Source organism: Girardinichthys multiradiatus, chromosome 4 (assembly GCF_021462225.1).
Source record: "Girardinichthys multiradiatus isolate DD_20200921_A chromosome 4, DD_fGirMul_XY1, whole genome shotgun sequence".
In the NCBI taxonomy this organism is placed as follows: Eukaryota; Metazoa; Chordata; class Actinopteri; order Cyprinodontiformes; family Goodeidae; genus Girardinichthys; species Girardinichthys multiradiatus.
The window spans coordinates 47,281,896-47,304,155 of NC_061797.1; the positions used below are offsets into that span (position 1 = coordinate 47,281,896).

The following is a 22,260-nucleotide window of genomic DNA, read 5'->3' on the forward strand; positions in this document are numbered from 1 at the left end:
ATAGGCAAGCCTTAAAGTGAAAGAAAATATCATTCCAGGACTGTGATTGAAAATGCATCACACCGATCCTGGTCCATTAAAACATTGGCTCATTAATGGAGGGTTACACACTAGGTCTACCCAGATAGTGAGAGGAGCCTTCAGGTTCGCTAGATAGCTTGCAAAGCAGCCACAAAAATCACATACTGCTGCCAGGCCAACTTAACCTAAATTTCGTGAAACAACAATGATTCACAGCTTGGTATCACCTCCCTGTCAACTACTAATTCACTGTGTCAGCTCCTTTCATTGCAATAACAGGAGTGTCACTGAGTTAACAAAGATACAGAAAACAAAGAAACAAAAGCAATGTGAATGCATATATTAAAACAAACGTCACTAAAGCTGTTTACTCCCCTACTAGCTAATACAAATCAGACCAAAAACTTCCATCGAGGAACTGCAAGCAGCAAAGACACAAGCTACAGCCTGGGGTTTCTTAACCGCAAGGCAAATAATCACTTGACATATGAAATGACTCACAAAAAAGTGCATGTGTCTGCAGCGGGTGTATATGTCTTAATCTGTGCATGTGTATTTATTAATAGAGCACATACATGTGTGCTACTGGCCCCAGGTGCAGGAGCAGGTATGAATTTTGCCCTGTCCTCCTGTGTTGCATGCCAGAAATGGATTAATGATGTCATCAATCACACCTTAAAAATGAATGACTTCAGCACCTCCACACAGCACCACTGTGTCTGCCCAGTCCCTCACTCCTATGCTCCACCCCCCACCTAACCTACTCAGCTGTAACTGATGGGTACTGGGTTAGTATACTTATCCATCCTTGGTTTGGCTCAGTCAGGTGCAACCGGACATCAGAAGCCCTGAGGAACTACTGCCAGCACACACTGCTTCTTCTCTGACCTGCGGCTTGTATATAGAATTACAATATGCCATCTTAATGCATGGCTCTGCAATGGGTGTTCCTCAGAAACACCTTGAGGCAAGTCCAACTTTCAGACTTGGTGATGGCATTCTAACAAAACTTGCAATGCAGAAAACACAATCCTAATTTCCACTAACCAAACTGCTTTGCGCTGAGATTCAGTTGTTACAAACACTAGACTCTGGGCTGCTGGATTAATTAAGCCACCTGGTCACATTCTAGGGAGGTCATGTTAGGCTTTTTGAGGTTTTTCTTTTCAACATTAGGAAGCATATATCTTGACCAACCTGAACAGAAACTGAGCTCTATCTGACTGTTACTCTGGCTTGTCTTTATTATGGAGGAAATACCCCTCTGACATAAATGACCACCTCCTAAAAACATGACAGTAAAGATGCACCAATTAGATGACCAGAGTTCAAAATCTTCCAATGTCCTTAGATTGCTTCTTATAAATGCAATATTGCATCAAGAAAAAAAAGAAAAAAAAACCTGATCAGAGCATCTCTAAGGAACAGCAGAAGAAAGGTTTAGACAACAAGGTTTCCAGGACATGACATTTTTGAGATGGCGGACATCTCTTAGCCCTGGTCTTTTCAGCCATTAGCTGGCATATCAACCAATCAATCAACCTACCAAACCAACCAACCAACCGACCAACCAACCAACCTAGCAAACCAATCAACCAACCAACCAACCAATCAATCAACCTAGCAAATCAATCAATCAATCAATCAACCTAGCAAACCAATCAACCTAGCAAACCAACCAACCAACCAACCTAGCAAACCAATCAACCAACCAATCAATCAACCAACCAACCTAGCAAACCAATCAACCTAGCAAACCAACCAACCAATCGATCAATCAACCTAGCAAACCAACAAACCAACCAACCAACCAACCAACCAATCAATCAACCTAGCAAACCAACCAACCAATCAACCAATCAATCAACCTAGCAAACCAATCAATCAATCAATCAACCTAGCAAACCAATCAACCTAGCAAACCAACCAACCAACCAACCAATCAATCAACCTAGCAAACCAATCAACCAATCAATCAATGAATCAACCAATCAATCAATCAACCAATCAACCAACCTATCAAACCAACCAACCAACCAATCAACCTAGCAAACCAACCAACCAACCAATCAATCAACCTAGCAAACCAACCAACCAACCTAGCAAACCAATCAATCAATCAATCAATCAATCAATCAATCAATCAATCAATCAACCAACCAACCTAGCAAACCAATTAATCAACCAACCAACCAACCAACCTAGCAAACCAATCAACCAATCAATCAATCAATCAATGTGAAAACACAATGAGTTATCTACTGCAGGTAAGATACTGACTGATCCTACCCTATCAAAAAGAACCTACTTTGAGAAATTCTGTGTCCCTTCAAGAAAAGTAATGTTTTTAAGATTAGTTTTATGTATGTTGCTAAAACCTATCTGAGAAAACCCCTGATGTTATAAGGTTGCAGATTTTGTTTCTCTTATAGGTACGATCTATAGCTGCTTCCATTATGCATCTTTACATTTTTCTTTTTTTACAAAAATCCAGGAATTTAAATTAAAACTGGTACTGCAGCATATGTGGCACAGAAGTCAGTTTGTTGTGAAAAGTGTCAAATATCGACAGTGGTGAAGCACTGTCACAGTGTGCAAAGCCATGTGAGAGTAGCTGGAGCTCTGGCAATGGATAGCATTTATCACTAAGTGAGGGGGAGGGAGGTTATCAGGCTGTGCTAGAGATTTCTCGTTTCATCAATAAGTCGTCAGTCTTCCTACTCGTGCCCTCTCCTCCCACCTCTTACGCACCCTCCACCCACCACTCCTCACTGCTCTTCAGCTTTGCCACATTACCCCCCCCCCCCCCCAATAAACACTTCTATAAAAAAAGGAATGTTCTGTAGTGCAGTGACAAAGTTCAGCAAAACCTTATTTATCTTTGACAGGCAACGAACATTACATTATTTTGGCTGTCCAATGATGTGATGTTCCAAAAGTTGAAGCTGCACAATGTTTCTATGCATCAATGTGGGAATTCTTCTCTGATTTGATCAGTCAAATCACAAAACCTATTTTTCTTCCATCCATTCATTTTCTGTACCCACTTTTATCGCAGGGTTGCACAAGGGGCTGGTCCTACCAGTCACTGGGTGTGAGGAGGGGTACACCCTGGACAGGTTGCCAGTCCACCACATGGCAACTCAGAGACACACAGCTCAAGCAATCATGCACACACACACCTAAAGGTAATTTTGAGGTTCCAGTTATCCTAACATGCATATTTTTGGACAGTGAAGAACCCAGCGCTTATAGAGAGAACCTGCATGCACAGAGGGAACATATAAAATCCATACAGAAAGGCCATGGCCCAGTTTAAACCACTGGCTCTCTTCTGCACGAACACTGCCACATATCATTTTTGTTATACACAAACACTGGCATTGTCCACTTTGCAAAAAAAATAGGTTACGTTGCAGTTTCATCTTAAGTATTTCTCAAAATAATACCTAGCTCTGCATTTTGAAAACAAAATTTGTAAACTTAGAAATGCACAGAGAATTTGACTAGTGAATGGTGACCAGCCAACCAGAAACCCGAAAATTCAATTCTTCTCTGATTGAAGAATGCACAAATTCTAAGCATCACCAGACTATGCCGACAACAGCACTCTCATTGTCTGTCTAAGTTTCTAAGTAAAGCTAAATCAGTTGTGAGATGTTTAAACATAAAGGGCGAAGAACCACTGAAATGTAAGAACTATGTAGCAGAGTACTATATTTTCAATAGGTATAGACGTTTGATTCATTCTAGCTGCGAGAGGGCGAGAGAGAGCAAGGCTTTCAGCAGATTACAGGAAGACAGAAGTGATACTGCAAAGTTATTGGGGTTTCTGCTTTTGAGCTTAAAACCTCCGTTATGGAATAGCCTGGATTTGGACATTTTTGCAGCCTTCTGGAAATCCCAATGAAAGGTAAGGGTCTACAGGGTCTATTTAAAGTTTGTAATGGTAGCCACAACAAGCACTAACACAGTATAGGTGACAAAAGACGGCTCAAAATGTTAAAATTATAACTCTGTCTTTGTTTAACATTAGTAGCAAAGCACCGAAAAAAAAAAAAAAAAAAAAAAAACTTCAAGCCAGAAAAAGAGAAGGAAAAAGAAGACCCAAAACCAACTTCTGGTTTACAGCATCCTGGGTTTTCATCATTTGGTGTCAGCTTGTTAGAATAGTGTGCATTACCTGGCTGTCAGTCATTTCTCATCACATCATAGCACACCAAATGTGGTGCTAACACACTGACTAGTCCCAAAACCCAATGAAAAGCACAACTATCTCAGTGATTTCTGTTTTATGTTCCAGGGTGTCAGATTTAGGGACATCTAACAGGGCAAATTGGAAATTGCAACCAATGATTAACCTCAATCTTCACTTTCAACAGTATAGGAAAAGCACTGTTGCATATTAGAAAAAAAACAATCTAAAGCAAGTTTGTGGCTTGTCTCTTTTGCTCGTCTGCAGTAACATGACAGTGCAGCACAAATGAACATATTTATACAAACTTCTGCTTATTATAAAAGTGGGCATTTTGACTGGATCATCATGTTTTATGCATTTCTTTCAACACAAACCTGTCTAAACGTAAACACTTATTGGATTTTAACATGACAGATGATTTGTAGATGTGCAATGAGTGTTGCCTAAAGAGATCAATACCTTGTATCAAGGTATGTATAATTATTAGGCAGTTTCTACTTCAACTCAGAAGCCATCAAGGTGAAGATGAGGTGCTGGCATGTCCTGGTATAATGAAAGATTCGCTAGTTGGACGTTTTCAGGTTGAAGATGAATTAAAACTGCCAGTTTAAGCTGTCCGCATGCCGTGGTACAGCAAAATGTCTGACTCTTTCAAGAAGACCATGATTTTTACCTATGACAATGCTTCATTGCATGCATCAAAGTTCTCCAGGTTTGCTAGTAAATGCCTTGAAGATGATAGAATAATTATATCCCCCCCTTCCTCACCTAAACTAAACTCTATAGAGAAATTGTGTGTCCTTCTGAAATAGTAGATTTAGGTGAATGAAATCAATCCATCTTTCTGAACTGTGTCTGGGACTCGGTGGAAGTTGATAGTGAACAGATCAAGACAGACTGACAGACTCCATTAATGGAAGACTTTTGACCATTACTGAAAAACAGGGTTGCTATATTGCTCACCAATTTTGTGTATAAAATGTCTTGAGCCCCTTCTCTTTTATAGCTACCTATACCTATCAGCTAGGGTGAAGCCTAAATGCATATATGTGATCAGGTAGTTTTTGAACGATCCCTTAAATGTGTAGAGAAAGATGTAAGAGAATGGAAAACCAGAGATACGAGGATAATTGCAAAGTTGTGGTCTTGTAAGAAAATCAATAATATAACTAAGTAATAATGACGCAAATTTGAAAATCAGAGCAAAAGACAGCAGATAACATTGTAAAAAAAAGCCACTGTCGACACATGCTCTGGATACTCCTCAAGTCACAGCTTGGGGCAATAAAAGCAGGCTTGTAGGCTAAGAAATGTGCTGCCACATGTACCTGAAAATTGCCTGGGGTGAGTTTTCTCTCTTGTGAGTGAGTGTGGAGGAGATGGAAACCATTTGGCACACCATGCCACCGTTCTTTTCTCTTAAAGAGTCCCCATAAACTAAGCCACATGTGCTATAATATGAAGTTGTTCCCACTGGTTTTGCCTCAGGTCCTCTCTCTCTCTTTTCCCTTTTCTGTCAGTCTTTATCCATTTCTTCCGAATTTCTGTACTTCCTGCCCTTTACTTTCACTTTCTTGAAACATGTTCTCACAACTATTCAAGCCTGTGCCAAAACGGATAACGTTCAACAAGGCTTTGGCAGTGAAGCTGAAAAAATAAAAAGGAAAACAAGTTCACAGCTAATGATTCATCTCCTTGGCACTGAATGCATGTCTCCGTATCACCGGGAGTGTAGGGCAGGTGGTGCAAGGGGCCGGGAGGCATTTCCCAGCACATTCATAAAAAGAGAAAAACTCATCTAACATTATGATAAAAAACCTCAAGTTTTTCCGTTTGAACAAAATACCAAACTCCCTCACTGCAAAATGATTTGATGAGGGAAAACTGAGATAAAAAATTTGTGAAACTACTATCATATTTGGTGTTAAGATTTACATATCCCATTAATCCCATTACATACATGTACACCTTTCAACCAAAACTTACGGTGCACAGATTAAGCTTTGGTTCAAGGATTTGCAAGTTGGCTAGTTCGGAAGGTTGTTTGTTTGAGAAGGATCTATCACCCGGCTTGTTTGCTAAACAGGCCTACTTTGCAGCGTGGGAAAACTCACACATGGCTGCCTGCCTTCTCACCTGCCTGGCTCGACACGGAGTATGAGGATGAGTGTGCATTCATTGAGAAATAGCTTGACGTAGTCTGTGCTACAGAACTAGTCCAGCCCCTTTTGCTCTGTGGTGTGACAAGTCTGAGCAGCTACAACAAATCGTGACGGATTCGACTGAAGAAGGACAAAAAAAACATAACAGGAATTAGTTCAAGAATTTCCTTGAAAAGCTCATCCTGTGATTGGATGCTGCTGCTTGGGATTAACCTTGCTGGAGCCAGTGTTACAGCTGAAACCAGATCTTTACATGTACTGTACAAAACACACACAACCAATTTTGTTTTCACTATCTGAGAATAAGCAAGACTAATCCTTTCCAGTTTTAGCTCAGTTAAGATTATTGTTTATATTCCCTAAATGTCAGTAATGAGTAATGGAAGATATATATTTTCCCTTTTTATTACATTCTTCATATTCAAAAGTTTAGATATAAAAGGTTTCTTTGTCTTTAAAGAATTTGAGAAATGTCAAATAATGATGTCATGGCTTTGGGAGACCTATCAGTGGATGTATTTTAAGGCAACAACTCAGACACATGGCTACTTTCTGCAACGTCATGGAACAACTCTAAAGGAATTGGGCACAATGTCAGGAAGAACATCACAGAGCTCTGCAATCCCGGTTCATCCTTGGCAACAGTTTCCAGATGTCTGATGGTGCCATGTTCATCTGCTCAAACAATTGTGAGCGCCATGATACTGGCCAGCCATCCCACTGTTCAATAAGAAGGCAGATTCTGTGTCCCAGAGATACATGTGTTGCATAGTAAAATCAGTGGATCAATCCCAAAATAAAGACAAAAGATCTTGCAGAGATGCTGCCTGAAGCTGGTAAGATGATGTTATCATCCACAATGAAACACGTCCTATATCGGCACGGGCTGAAATACCACTCAGAGAAGAACAGGTCCCTACTCCATGAGGAACATAAGAAGCCAGATTAGTTAGGTTACGTTCTTTAGTCTGATGAAACTAAAATTGAGATGTTTTGCCATAATGACTATTGTTACATCTCAAGGTATACGGGGAGGTTCACAAGCCTGAGAACACCATCCCAACTGTGAAGTTTAAGCATTGCAGCATCATGTTGTGTGGATGTTTGGCTGCAGGAAGATTATTTCGAAATGTTAAAGCAAACTTTCAGCACAAGTTAAGGATTCGGCATGAATGAATCTTCCAAATGTGCAATGATCCTAAGCATACCCAAAATGAAGTGGAAAGTGCCTTAAGAACAACAGTCAATATTTTTGAGTGGATATCACAAAGCCCTGATCTCAGTCCAATAGAAACTCTGAGCAGAGCTGAAAAGGTGTGTGTGAGCAAGGTAGCCTTCAAACATCATTCAGTTACTTTAGTTCTGTTAAACTATTTTATGAAGCTTGTAAAAGGATACTCAAATTTGACCTGAGCCATTCAGTTTAAAAGGCAGTTCTACCAAATAAAAAGAAATACGGTATACAGTATATAAACGTCTGAATTTAAACAAAGTTAAATCTCTCTCCCTGTTTGGGCATTTAGCTAATAGAAATAACTTTAGTAATTCTAATTCACATAAAAAGGGAATAGTTTACTGTACGTGCATACATGAGTAGAGGTAGTACTGGTGTGTAGGTGTGAGAAAAGAAAACAATACTGTGTAATATTATATCTTTCATAAATATTCAAATATACACACAACGCATATAAGATACAAACAGCGAGGGCATTAAATGTCACAGGAATGCATCATGGAGTAAAAGAAAAAAATCAGACTCACATTGATTCAGAAATGGCCATTGTAATAGCTGGCACATGTAGACATGACAAACATTCAAGGCACTCTGGAAATGCACACGCTGGGAACGTTGTAAAGACAGGGCAGCTGAGCACGGATTTTCACATTACTGAAGGTGGTGCACTGTGCACTGGCCAGCAGCCGGTGTGTGTGTATCTAACAGCTCCTATGTGGGGGTGAGGTGGGGCTGGCTTTTTCAGGTTAAGGAAGTTGTGACATGCCCCTCCAGCAGGCCCATAAATCAGCAGGCTCAAAAGAGACATGAAGTACACAGCACAGAAACACAAAGGTGTGAGCACTGGTCAAGTCAGCCATCTCATACACACACAATCACCAACACATTCCCAGTAATGCGTGCCAACAAACATGAACAGCGGGAATACCTGCTCTGTTATGTAAACGGATTTGGCACTCTTCGCCTCAGGCCCTACATGCCACACCTTCCACTATGTAGTAGAGTGTTTGTCTTTGTGTGTTTAAGGTGTGAATGATCTATAGTCATGAAATTATTGTTACACACTCAGAGAGACACCTCCAGTATTAACAGATTGTCCCCAGAAACCTTTGGAAAAACTTTAAATGAGATCCATTAGGTTTATTAATGGTAGATAAAAAAAAAAAAGTACTTGGTGAAGCAAACCTTCTAAAAGAAAACGGGGCAGGATGAAGAGCAGTTAGGTGAAGGAATCACAGTGCACCCCGTGTCTGGTAGAATCGACAACATATGGTAATTAAACGTATCATGATACAGTAATTCTGCAAAACATGAAAAATTGTAAGACAAAACTACTTAATATAAATTTAGCTAGAAATAAATGCCAATAAAAATAGACTGATAAGGCATTTTCACAGTATTATGTGAAAATACAATGTTTCACAATTTCAGAATCAGAATCAGAATCAGAATCAGAAAAGCTTTATTGCCAAGTACGTTTTTGGACATACAAGGAATTTGTTTTGGCGTAGTCAGTGCAATACAATACAAATTAAAAAGTATAAACATATCTACAATATAATATAAATATATGTGCACAGTTTTAAGTGAGTGAGAGTAAAAAGTAAAAACAAAAACATAATATTATCTAAATATTTCTATTTAAAAATGAAAAGCAGCAATTCCTAATTCCTGAAGCTTTAAAAAATATTCAACAATGATATATATATATATAAGTTATGATGTTGACATAACAACCTATGCTTCATTATTTTGATTTAAAACATAAGCAAAAATGTGGAATAAACCGATGATAAATTTAGTGTAGGTTGTCAAGAAAACTTGTTTATTGCTCAGAATGTTATACTTTGTTTTTTGTTGTTGTGCTCTTTATAGAGATGGATAACCATCTTATGTTACCAGGTTAATTAGTCAGGCTATCGGCAAAGGTAGCCAGGGTTAGTCAGACATGCTGCACTTAGCTTATCAATTGTAGCTTTAAAAAAGCTAATTAGGATGAGGGGTGTCGCTCATGTTTCCGAAGCATGAATGTACATGTTTTTAGAAACCAGAAACATTTCCTAACAGCCAGATTTGTCTTCCTTGTAATCAAGGGAAAAGTGGTACAGGTTTCTTCCATCCAGCTGACTAGCATTGTACAGAAAACAAAGTTATAGGATAGAAAATTTTAGTGGTTTTGAAACCATAACTTTTTAAAGCCTTGACTTTCATTGATCCGGGTTAGCACCCCATGTCAAAGGTTATTTTGAAAAAGTGCTAGGGTCTGAATAGAGGTGATTTTTTTATTTGTTTGCTATGGGAAAATTAAGTCTCTTTTCTTTGATAAGTCAATTTCACCTAATATGTGTGTTCAGTTAAGTACCGATACTACGAGGAGAGATTTTGATACCATTTAAAACAGCATGTCCAAAAACTAAAAAACATTCATGCATCCAACAGCTGCTAAGTCTTTGCAGGTTCACAGGTGCCTATCTCCAACTGTCTATGCAAAAGGAACAGTGGCACCTTGGACAGGTTGTCAGTCTATTACAGAGCAACATGGGCACATAGGAAAGTGGTCTTTTAACCAGACATGCATGTTTTTGGACAGTGCAAGGAGCCAGATACAAGCGGCTGAAATTAGCTTCCACTCTACTGTGCTTGTGCGTAGAGATAGTATCAGGAACTCCGACCTCCAGGCAAATCTTAGAGTACAGCAGCTGCTCCTCAACATTGAAAGAAACGAGGAGCTGAAAGGAGGTTTGGGCATTTTTAATTCTTTAAATGCTTTCAAAGTTCTTCCCAATGAGAGCAGCTGACCTAAAATTCAATGAAGGGACTATATGTCCCCTTCCTGCCTGCGAACGCCTTGCGATCTCTCAGAATGAGCTGGATAACACTGAGGAGATGGATAGCTGTTCTTCCCTTCTGGACTGGTTACATTTGGTGTAGGACTTTCCAAAGTCATAAATAGGTCTCATATGTAGGAAATTTGAACTTTGAAATTTGAGCTGAAAATATAACTCCCTTAACTGACATAGTCACACTGGTTCAACATACAGCAAATGCAATATTCGGATTATCAAACCAACTTAAATAACAATAGTTTGACAATGCTGCCTGGCTGTCTGTGGGATATACCCTTTACATTCCAATTGACAATGCATATCAATGTGAATGCCTCTAAGTAAAATAGGTATTTGTCATTCTTTGTTTCTCCAAAACATGAAACCTAAAGGCAGTCTGTCAAGTCAGCCTTATTTATGTTCTGTCTATGATTAACTGGGAACATGTTTTTGTAGACTGGCACCTCTGAGTTTTACAATTTAAAGAAAATAAGAATTCTAGAGTCAAGATTTATTTTTTAAATTTATTATAGGTGGCGTAAATCTATGTGTCAGTAATTAAATTATTAGAAATTAGCCTTTACAGTCATTAGGCTTGCATGCTGCAGGTTTGGTGCATGACAGAACTGAGAAAAGAGGGAGGCTGCAAGTGTGAATGAAACCACAGTTACTGTTAAACACGTAGGTTCCACACAATTAGAATCGCAAGGTTCTTTTTGGAACCAAAGTCCAGTTATTCCATCTTCTTAGCCTGACCAGTACACTGTCAGACTGGGAGATGCAGCAATTATCCTATATCCCCACAGTCAGTATGCTGATGCATTGTTAGTGTCATCTGACCTTGCATAGTGGGAGAATGTGAAAGTGACTGACCCTCATTATATTGGTCAGAAACCCTCAGGCAAGACATTTAACCTATAAATGCATCAGCAGGGCTAAATGGGGTACCATCCTAGTGTGACTGTGTTTAAGTGGGAAAGACTTTTGCTGCCAGTTTTTATGTCTGCTTCGAGCTAGCACTAAAAGAGCATATATTAAAGTTTTCTATTAAGCAGCGAAGTATAGGAATTACTGAAGCTGTAATCCAGATGGATAAAAGTCTAGCTAATGGTCTTTAGTTTTACACCTCTGAGTTATTACTTCACTGGATCATTTGAGTACAGGTAAAAATGATAAACGGCACTCATATCACCTACTAAAACTAAATTAATTCACAATATTATTTTTCCTTTACTTATCCGTTCTTTGAAGCTCTTCCATTTTAAATTTAATCCAGATGTCAAGTTTGACAATATAAAACCAACTCTACAGAAAACAAGGCCACACTAAAACTATCAAAGCATTAAATTACTGAGAGGAAACATCTTTACCTTGGCTTTTCTAAAGACAGAAACGGCTGTAGAAATGAACCGATGGCTTAATCAGATCAAACAGACAGCAGGTGCCAGATAAGAAGTTTTCTCAACACAGCAAAACATTCCAAGTTCAATTTATAAAGCTGCAAAAACCTTGGAGAAAGCTTAAGATTTGATTGATACCACAAAAGCCTTGTTCAGATTACTGTGTCTTTACAGCTTCCTCATGCTAAGAGCAGCAATAAATCCTCAGTTTTCATACTTGTGCTGAGGCAATGACTCGGCCAGAGGTCAAACCAGGAAGACAGATGAAAACAGAAGACTGTCTGTAGGCCCATTAAAAAGAAAATTGCTGAGGATCGACAAAAGCTTTCTGTTTGCAGCAAGAGCAGCAGTGTTATGGTAAAAGGTTAGTTATGTCATATTACTATGTCAGTAAACACAAAAGCCTTGATATATTGGATATCTTGTGGTAAATCGCAATTTTCAGAAGACTTCAACCTGAGTTCTGACATTCATACCAACATCTTTTGTAACATTCCTGACTGCTCAGGAGAGGAAAACATCTGGCCCATCTTTTTTTATCTTTTTGCATTTTCTTGTTCTTTGTCACTGTTGCAGTCAGCTACAGAATGCGGTTTAGCTAAATTCCTATGTTAGCATAAAGCTATTGCTATCCGAAAAAGAGACATCTTGGAAATCTCACAAGTGCACATATTCCTCTGATCAGATTAAAACAGAATGCATCAGTTACATGCTTAAAGTTCCTGCCTTTGAAAATGCTCCAACATAGTTTGTGACACACAACTCCTTTCTGCACCACTGCACCTGTCATGGAGTCATCTGAGCTTCTGCATTAATTCACATGACCAATCCATTATGAATAATGATCAGTTTTACACAAACGCAAATAAAGCTGTGAAAAAGACGAAGATATCCTGAGTGAATGAAAATGCAGTTCTCAAATTATGATTTCATCCATTATGGGGAAAAAAGCAGTCCAAACCAACTTGGCCCTATGTGAAACACTAATTATGCCCCTTGTTAAGTCATCTGATATAAAAAAAACATTGGAAGAGAGAAACAAAGTCGTTGACATCTATCAGTCTGGGCAGTCACATAAGAACCTAGATAAACATTTAAAGCAATGCAGGCCTCACCTTCGACAATTAAGGTCAGCATTCAAATTTTTACCAATAACACATTGTGCAAAAATGGCATCCATATGAGAGTTCTGGGGCACACCTGCAAGCCCACCTCTGAAATGTTCAAAACATAACAACAAATAAATAAAAATGAGATTTTTGGAGTGGTTTAATTAAAGATTGAGATGATGTTGCATAAACAAGTCGTTTGAAAAGCCTTATCTCTCTTTTTAATAAATGTACTTAAAACTGCATTTTCCATTTACTCTTGTTATGTTTGTCTAATTTTAAAAGTGATTTGATTATCTGAAACGTGTCACTGTAACAAAAACAGAAAAAATCTGAAAGAGGACAAATGCTCGTCACTGCACAATATGAAGCCACAGCGTATACACAAAAACAAACCAAATCAAATCAAAAGTCACAGAGAAACCTCAGAGCACCAGATAGGAATTAAAACATGTTGATCTTTACCTGCCATCATCTTTTGGGCCTCATATGGCTCCATGTAACCGTCATTTTCAGTTGTGACTTTTTCAGTTGTGGTCTGAGCACCACCAGCCTGCTCTGCATCGAAAGGGTCGGCGTAGTCTTCGAGGATAATCAGCTGTGTTAGAAGAGAGGAAGAAAAGTAAGATTATGATGAGACGCAGGGACAGATAAAACTCAAGCCAGGGGATAAAGGGAGAGACACATAAATAATAGCGCACCTCTCTACGTCTCATCACACCACCACAATGCCTCAGCTTATAGCCTCAAATCACGCTCTCTGCTACAGCTGGTCTGCCTAATTATATGATAGCCCAGTGACAGGACTACATTTCAAACGTGGAAGACAGAAGACCACAACTGCTCAACTTTCATAAGAGAAACACTCTGGTAGATTTATGCCAGACTTGCAGTGAGCCACAGCTAATTGCAGTCCTGCTTTTCTGCTGACTTTTTTTGTGCAATGGATAGCAATTAAGTGGACGTCCCAAGACCCAGAAATACAGCTCAAACCTTCAGGGAACGGAGTATGTCCATGACAATGGTGCCTTAGGGGGATGTTTGTTTTCTTGAAATGTTGGATTCATTTGAGAGGAACAATATCTTAAATGAGAACAAACGAAGTCCTAACTGAACCATCTGCAGTCTTAGCCACTGGATTTAAAGAGGGCAAGCAGTGGTTTAGACATCTTATAAGGAAACATACTTTTTCTTTGTTCCAATTAAGACCAACCATAGAGAAGGCTAAAATAGATTTTATTCAAAATCATCTTAATACCTTCTGAGGGTTAAAACCAGTGCACAAAATAAGAAGACACCAAAACAAGTGTGTGAAAATAAAAATGACTGGCACTACACCCAATGACTCATACATAACAGGAAGGGATTTGGTTTCATTACAAACAAGCTCCTCAGTCATCCGTTGGATGGGGCAGGGAAGGGAGGACTGGAGGAGGGCTCACCCTTGCGCCCACCAAGTAGCTCCTCCACAGAGCCAGATTTCATAAGAGCCTATGTCCATGGTTGCAAAATAAGGAGCACACTCCCTAACACCCAACCACCAAATCCCATATGGAGGCCACCCAACTAAACCATGCCGCTATAGTTCTGACTGAGAAAGTCATTTTCAAGTTACAGACTAATGATTTTTATCTAAAGAGACATGTTGAAAAAATTCCAAGTGTTAAATGTCAGAAAGTTCACTGGGGATATTCGATAAGCTGCTTTGTGACAAAGTAGTCCTGGCAGGTATATTCCTGCACTGATTCCTGCACTCCCAACCATACGCGGATTAAGAAATTACAACAGAGGAAGTCGGTACAGTGGATGTGTTCTTAGTGGAGGCTGTGTGTTAAATCTGCGCCCCTCTCTGTCTGTTTGGAGGGGGAAATGAAAAAAACACTTTCTGCCACAGCTTAATTATGGGTTCTTAGAATATTGAAGTGGAGGGGAAAAAATCGAATATATTCTCCTGGTTTGTTTTTGATCTGAATAAAATAAACATATTTTACCCACAAGTTTGACTAAAATTCAGTCAGTCAGATGAGAAACATCCTCACAGCCCAAGAGAACCAAAGAATTATGCATTTCTGGCACACTTGTCACTGCAATCCTGTGGCTTATTGCAGGAACCCTCAACCATTAGTAATCATATCCTACAATACACAGCCTAAACCTAAAAATAAATATTGCAGTTCTCCTTTCCAAGATAAAGATCAAGGCCAGTAGCTGTCATATTCTAAAAGCACTACCTAGAATTATTAATTATATCACAGTGCACAAAAGATGAACCAAGAATTCAGCTGCTGACTAAAATGCAAATTTTAGCTTTCTTACCACAGACCATTAGCAGATTGATTGGTCAGAAACTTCAATATCTGATATATTTGTTGAGACATGTCATGCTGTTCATCCAGGCCAAGAGAGAGTGAGTTTTAGCAGATAACAGGAAGGCTAAAGAAGCACAGTAAAGAAACTCTTTTTTTTCTCTTGAAGCTTTCATGATTCATCTGTTATGGAACATGTTAGATAAGGTTGCCTTCATGGAATCTCTGAGTTAAGGTTAAGATTTGTTTTCTCTAGACACGGGTTACAGTGCGTTCAATTTCACACAGAAATGCAAGCTCGGATCTAGGAATAACATCCCATTGACTTGAGTGCATTCAAATTGCAAGTTAGAACACAACTGGAACAAGCTAATATTGTACTGCTAACTATCATTAGCAAGGCAAGCTGATAAATGAGGTTGTGCAGTACTATATGGGCCAGACGTGCTTATAAATAGTTCACACTTGCAATGTTCAATACATTTTAAATGCAAGGCAGCCATATTGGATACTGAACTCTGCACTGCTTCTGAAAATCTAACTTCCAGAAAATCTAACTTCCAGGTATAGGATAGGATAGGACGCTAAAAACAACAATGTGAATGTAAACCTCACAATATTTTTATCTTGTTTTCAACTATTAAGAAAATCTTTTTTACAACTATGCTCTCGAAAAAACAACTTGATGTTGCTATTGCTCCTAATATAAGTAAATAATTCATTTATATTGCAGGATGGACAAAAAACATTTTGAAAGCTATTTATATTCATTCTTTATTATTGTTCTTAAAGAGAAATCAGACTGGGCATAAATCAGTACTGATCAATTGAGAATCAGCCACAAAATTCTGATTGTTGCATCTCTGGTGTGAAGATATTGGAACAAGTAGTTAAAGTCCACTATTTACAGCCAGGGCCTAAAGCAATATTGCTCTGACTTATTTACATCGGCAGATTTTCCCGTGTTTAAATCACGTAATCAGATTTTGCTGAACATATTCCCACATTAATCTTTAACAGAGCTCTGTCCTTGAACTCAGCCACCTTACTGCACCGTTGTCGTGTACCAGTGGATGTTTAGATGTGCTTCAGGAAAGAATGGAAATAACTTATTGAGTTATGCACTCCAAAAGCATGACATCATCCTTTTGCCTTTCCTGTTGACATAATGTAGGAAACATCCAGGGCGAGTGATGAAAACCCGATGGCTTTAGACCAACAGATTATGTGCAGTCGAAGACAAAAGTACAACACAAAACTGAAATTGGAATTACATATAAACCTTAGCTGGGTTTGATTTGCAGCAGTTTTTCTTTAGAAACCGCAGCTAATTACCCCATCTTGAAAGTGTGTAACCTTCCTAACCATCCAACATCAAGTAAAACAAAATATTGTGGGCATGATATAAAAAAACATCATTAATATACACACAAACGTCTTTCTAGATTGCTGTGCACTTCTAATAATACTGAGGTAGATGTTGAATCACATTTAAATAATCCAATATATTTTATTCTAGTTACCATCAGAGTTTGTATTTCTAATTTAATCGAGCCAGCTGGCTCATGTTCTTACTTTAGTCACCAACTTCTCTTTTTCCTATCAAAGACAAATTTAAGTTGATGACAAACCCACCTGTTGCTAAAAAGAATAACTTCAAAAACATAATTCATCTTAGAATTTCATGGACTACTGGCAGTAAACTGTCCTTTTTAGGTTATGTGACAGGCAGTTAAAATGCCTCTAGACCTAGATGTTTCTGAGAAGCCTTTTCAAAGCTAAATGATCACCGTTACCTCCATCTGGGTTTTAGTTTATACTTTCCATGCATCAATTTGGGGTGAATATTTGTTTTGTTTTTACTTCTAACTTCTGATACCTATTTTAGAACATTTCAATTTTCCTTTAAAACCTATATTATTGATAAAATATAAGAAAATAATTCTAATTTGTTTTTAGCCCTCCTGACATGAGCCAATGTAAGAAATTTGCTTTAAAACAGGGCTATTTTTGTTTCTTATCTTGCCATTTATGTTGGCATTTACTAAGTTGGTCTTCTCATTTAGATATGAAAAGAATTTTCTGGAACACCAAGTCCTGTCACTATAGTTGAAACATGTGTATCTCACTCGATGTGTCCCTGTTTTGTACAGCATGCTAGTATTGGGATGAAGGCTCTGAGCTACTACACCAGAAGGTGGATGTTAATTTTGCTGTTACGAAAGTGGCCCAACAATTATTAAACACAAAGAATGGCACTCCAACCAGCATCCTGAGGTAGGCGGTCTGCATAGCATAACATGTGTTTAAGCATTGCTATTTTGGGTAATTGATACAAAATGTAAACAGCAGTAATCTCAAATCTATAATATTGGCCAAATTATGTGCCCTTCAGTTCCAGATGGCAGTGCTGTAACATCATTTTCTTTCAGTTGCACATTTTCAACTCCACTAAACCGTGGGGTGTAGTGAAACAATATATTCAAACAATGACAAAATGATAAGAGAACTGACTTTTGAAGCTGGCTCTAACGTGGCATTTTAGTGCTGGCTAGCTTGAATAAAATCTCATTTACAAATCCAGCATGTCCCATGACAGACAGAGTCAAGCAAATGAACAACTTTCGGCAACACATATTCTTCCCGTTAGTCCTGGATTTGAAACGTGAACATTTTAGGAAAAACTACTGAGGCATCATCCATCACCTGCAGCCCAGTTCGTAACATGTGGAGGAAGTGTCTAATATTTCTAAATGGCTCCTTCCTGTCCCACCACAGTAATGACTCCTCAACAGAAGGAGAAGCATTGGCTTGTGAGGAGAGGGGTGTTAGAGAATGGCAGCGGCGCCTGGGGACACACCATCTGCCTTGTGGCATGCCAGGGTGTGTCAGGACTGCTGCCAAGCCACACTTATCATGAAAGTAAAATTCCCCTGTCAGCACTATGCTGCCTCCATATATAAGGCATTTACTAAGCTGTGATGTAAGTCCACATGAATCTCATAAAGACACCTGAAAGGCTTAGGGTATATCCCTGTGGCAGCTGGGTCTGTCACTGGTCCGCAGGATGGAGAGAGAAAGGGCCCACTTAATTACTGGATTTTGTAGCTCAGATTCTTTGACTTATACCTGCCATGGCTCAAGAGGCTCACAAAGGAAGTGACTTCTTGAAATGCACTGCAGCTCCCTGACCTCAAATCAGTGGGAACAGAGGGAAGAGCATTAACAGAGGAGGGAGACTACAACGGGCACCTGCCACTTTGACTCAGTGTTCAGATGACACAAGAGCTTCTAGGATTTCACTTTTATTCAGCCCAGGTCTTCCATTAGAAGCGGTGAAAATGTGGGCACCCGTTCTCCTCCTGCACTCTTAATGCTTAATGGGTTCAGCGAGCTCATCAGATAATCAAGGACAAAAAGAATAAAAATTTCATAAACTGCATTATATGAAATTTGAGCGCAGAGATGGATTTGTGGGAGGTTATAAAACAGACTATGGCCTGCTGCTTCTTGAGTAATACATCCATTGTGGTCAATTAACCACAATAATCAATCAAATGTAAATTCAAAAGCAAGTATACTTGGGATTTTACTGTAAACCCAGCAAACAAAACCTCTATTAAGCATCAGTGAAGATTAAAAGTATAGAGCTTCACCTCTGATAGATAAATGCAATCAGATCGTGGCATCAATGTCATGACTAGTCCTGTAAGTACTGGCTGCATAAGGGGCTAGTCATGGATAAGGTCCCTCTGAGGCTGCCAGAAAAGTCAGCAGGCTGTAGAAAAAGAACGGAGGGAAAGAAAAAGGACTGACGCATGTGATTTATGCCTCATGCCACAAGGGATTTTAGTCACTGATAACCTAATACACCTCAGTGCTTAGCAGCTCAATTGCATTATGGCATTTCAAAAGGCTCTTTTTGTTGTTGCTATTGCTCTTTTGTTCTTCAGTGTGACACAAAAGGAAAGCATGCCTCCATTGTGAGGAAAGACAGCCATTGCAGAGGAGATAGGAAGGGAGGGGAAAGGAGACAATGGATGAGGAGAAGCTATTTTTTTCAGCAGAATACAGTTGGTGAACAGACTGACATGTATGAGGTATGTTTACGCCTGTTGGGTGAAGGGACAAAAGTTTGTGCCTCATTGATAGTCCCTCTATTCTCTGCTTGTCTGGATGTACAGGATGAATGCTCTGTGTGCAGTCATGCTGAGATAACTTTGCCATTTTCTAAAAAGAACATACTGGCAAGAAACACACCCTGAAGGCACTTTATTTAAGAAGAGAGCGCTCAGAGCTTTTATGTTGACATAACGCAGTTTCTACCACTAAGATGGTTTCACGTTTGTTAGAAACAAGCACAAATCTGGTTACAATTCATTCAAGGCCCCTTGTGAGGACTGAGCTCTGCTGGCTTCTCCATCTCCCACACAGATTAGGCAGATGGAAAACTGGCTTTGCCTCTTGGGGAGAGGCAATGCAGGAGTGCATTCCCCACAATACAGCTCTGACATTAATGAAACTTTATTGAAATGTTTTCCTGAGAAACACAGTTACCACAAGAGCATTCTGGCTCTCTGGGAGCCTCAAAGAGTGATGTGGCTCCTTTAAAGGCCTACTTAGGAGTCTGGAGAGGTAACTAATCAAATCAATATATTTGCTCTAGAGGCGTTGTTTTGCACAGCGTCGTGAGCCACTGGGGTCCATGCACTGGTGAGGACCAATCCAGGACCAATCCAGAAATAAGCCAATATCCGCTCTAAAGTGCTTTGCAAAAGTTTTCCTTCCCCGTCAACTTTTTCACATTTCACAATGTATTTGATTCAGTATTTAAGCGACAGCCCAGCAAAAATTAGTCCATAATTATTAAGCGAAAGGAAAAGGACCTACGATAAAAATAAAATAAAATCTGTAGTGCGGGCTACATTTATAATTAGCCACTTTTATCTGGTATCCCTAAATAAAATCCAGTGCAACCCACTGCCTTCATCGATCATGTAGTGACTAATGAGGGTCAACCTCTGTGTGTAATTCAATCTGAGCATAAATCCAGCTGTTCTATGAAGTCTTCAGAGGTTTGTTAGAGAACCCTAGTGAACAAATTGTATTATGAAGACAAACGAAAACAGCAGACAGGTTAGAAAAACACTTAGGAAGACATTTAACACAAGGTCTCAAAGAGCAGTGTTCCAACCACCGCATAAAGAAGGAAAGAAGATGGTACAACTGCAAACTCACCAAGATACAGACAGACACCAAAACTGACAGATCAGGCATTTATCAGAGAGGCAGCCAACAGGCCTATGGCAACTCTGGAGGAGCTGCAGAGATCCAAAGCTCAGGTGGGGTAATCTGTTGTCAGGACATATATTAGCCATGCTCTCCATCTATATGGCCTTTGTGGAAGGCTGTGTATCCTTTTCCTTAATCTTTACAATTATGCAAAGTACTGTAATTTGTTTGCCTTTCACATAAAATCCCAATAGAATACAACATTTTTTGTTCTAACATGCCACAATGTAAAAACGCTCAAGGGGTGTGAATATTTCAGCAAGGCACTATTTTCTGGGTATATTCATTAGCTTTCTTATAACCTACTAAGAAAACCTTCAAAGAGGAGGAATTCAGCTTTGGTAAGTATACTACTCAACACAGTGAGTCAACAGAAAAACAGGGAATTTTTAAAAGAAACAGGCCAAAGACTTCTCCATATCTTAACTGTATGTAATTTGGGCTAGGCTGAACATTTCTTTTCACACATCAATGTGCTCTACCATCAGTTTTGCACATGTCTCCCTCTGAGACATGTGCACTGCGGGTATCACCTTATTTACTGCATCCCCATGTCCTTTTAAGACTTACACCACTTAAAATGTTGTTTTTTTCATCTCTGTACCCTCACCCAGATGAAGAAACATTCATCCTGGTGGGTGAATTAGGTTCTTCTGAGTGTTTGGGCTCATGTTGATCACAGCTGGCTTGATCAACATGGGGGGGGGGGGGGACTCTGAGTGATTTTACACTTCTGAAAATATGTAAGTATAAGTTAAGTATAGTTGTGTCTGAGCTGCACAAATGCACACAAGAGACAAGATTTTGACAAGGCTTAAATTATTGACAAAGCGGGATGGCTTGTGTTAGTTGTCAGTGTTCAGTGCTTTAATCAGTCCAAATTAAGACTCGGTAAACCCGCAGGCAATCGCTGAGACCTTCCAGAAACTCAGGAAGTTGAGGGAGGCTTTCAGAAGGTTAAAAATAGAAGCCGCTTGTCATTTTCTATTGTTGTCATGACAGCCGTCTTCCCTCTTCTGTCCTTATTAACAGAGTAAAAAAAACGATTAAATTGTTAAAATCTTTGCCGCACATTTTCCCAGGTAATCTGGTGAACATTTAGTACCCAATCCCTCACATGCAATATTCTCACTAAAAACAACTTTATCAGACAAACACAGTAAAACACATTGTATAAAATGATTTAAGTGTATACAGAGTTTATTAATAACAAATCTATTGTCTCTCATTCTTTTGGACAGAGCCTACTAATAGTTTCACATTATTTGTTAGAAACCTGCTGCCAACCTGCCTTCATTTAAACCAATAAATGGTTCAATTCATGCATGTCATTTCCAAAAGACACTGTCGTGTCATTTCCAACGCCTGACCAAATGTCTGTATGCCCACAATCCCCAAAATCTCCCCAGGTGGATGTGACACCATCCCACAAACTGCAATCATTACCTTGTTCTTTTACACCAGTATAACAGATGCACCTATCAGGAATAACCAGGCTGACAACAAATTATTCTTTTCTTTAAAGTCTGACCTGCTGATATCCAATCTTGACAAATGGGACTTTTCTTTTGTAATGACTATAACACATAAAAAAGAGAAAAACAGGGAGCAGATTATTTGATGCACAAAGTAGCTTTAAATCCAACACCAACCAAAAACATAACGTTTATGGTTTATTAGTTATATATCTGCTCTTACAAGATCATAACAGGC

The 22,260-nt window shown here is 39.1% G+C and overlaps 1 protein-coding gene across 6 annotated transcripts in view; it reads right to left on the minus strand.

Annotated features, from left to right (window-relative positions):
* zgc:158464 (uncharacterized protein LOC791139 homolog) overlaps positions 1-22,260 on the minus strand; it is a 114,909-nt gene that overhangs the window by 81,561 nt on the left and 11,088 nt on the right. For all 6 annotated transcript variants that reach the window (XM_047363202.1, XM_047363198.1, XM_047363199.1 and 3 more), the window contains exon 2: positions 13,415-13,547. In XM_047363202.1, coding sequence (XP_047219158.1) covers positions 13,415-13,448 — 34 coding nt within the window. In that variant the 5' untranslated portion in view covers positions 13,449-13,547. The remainder of the gene's footprint in view (positions 1-13,414; positions 13,548-22,260) is intronic.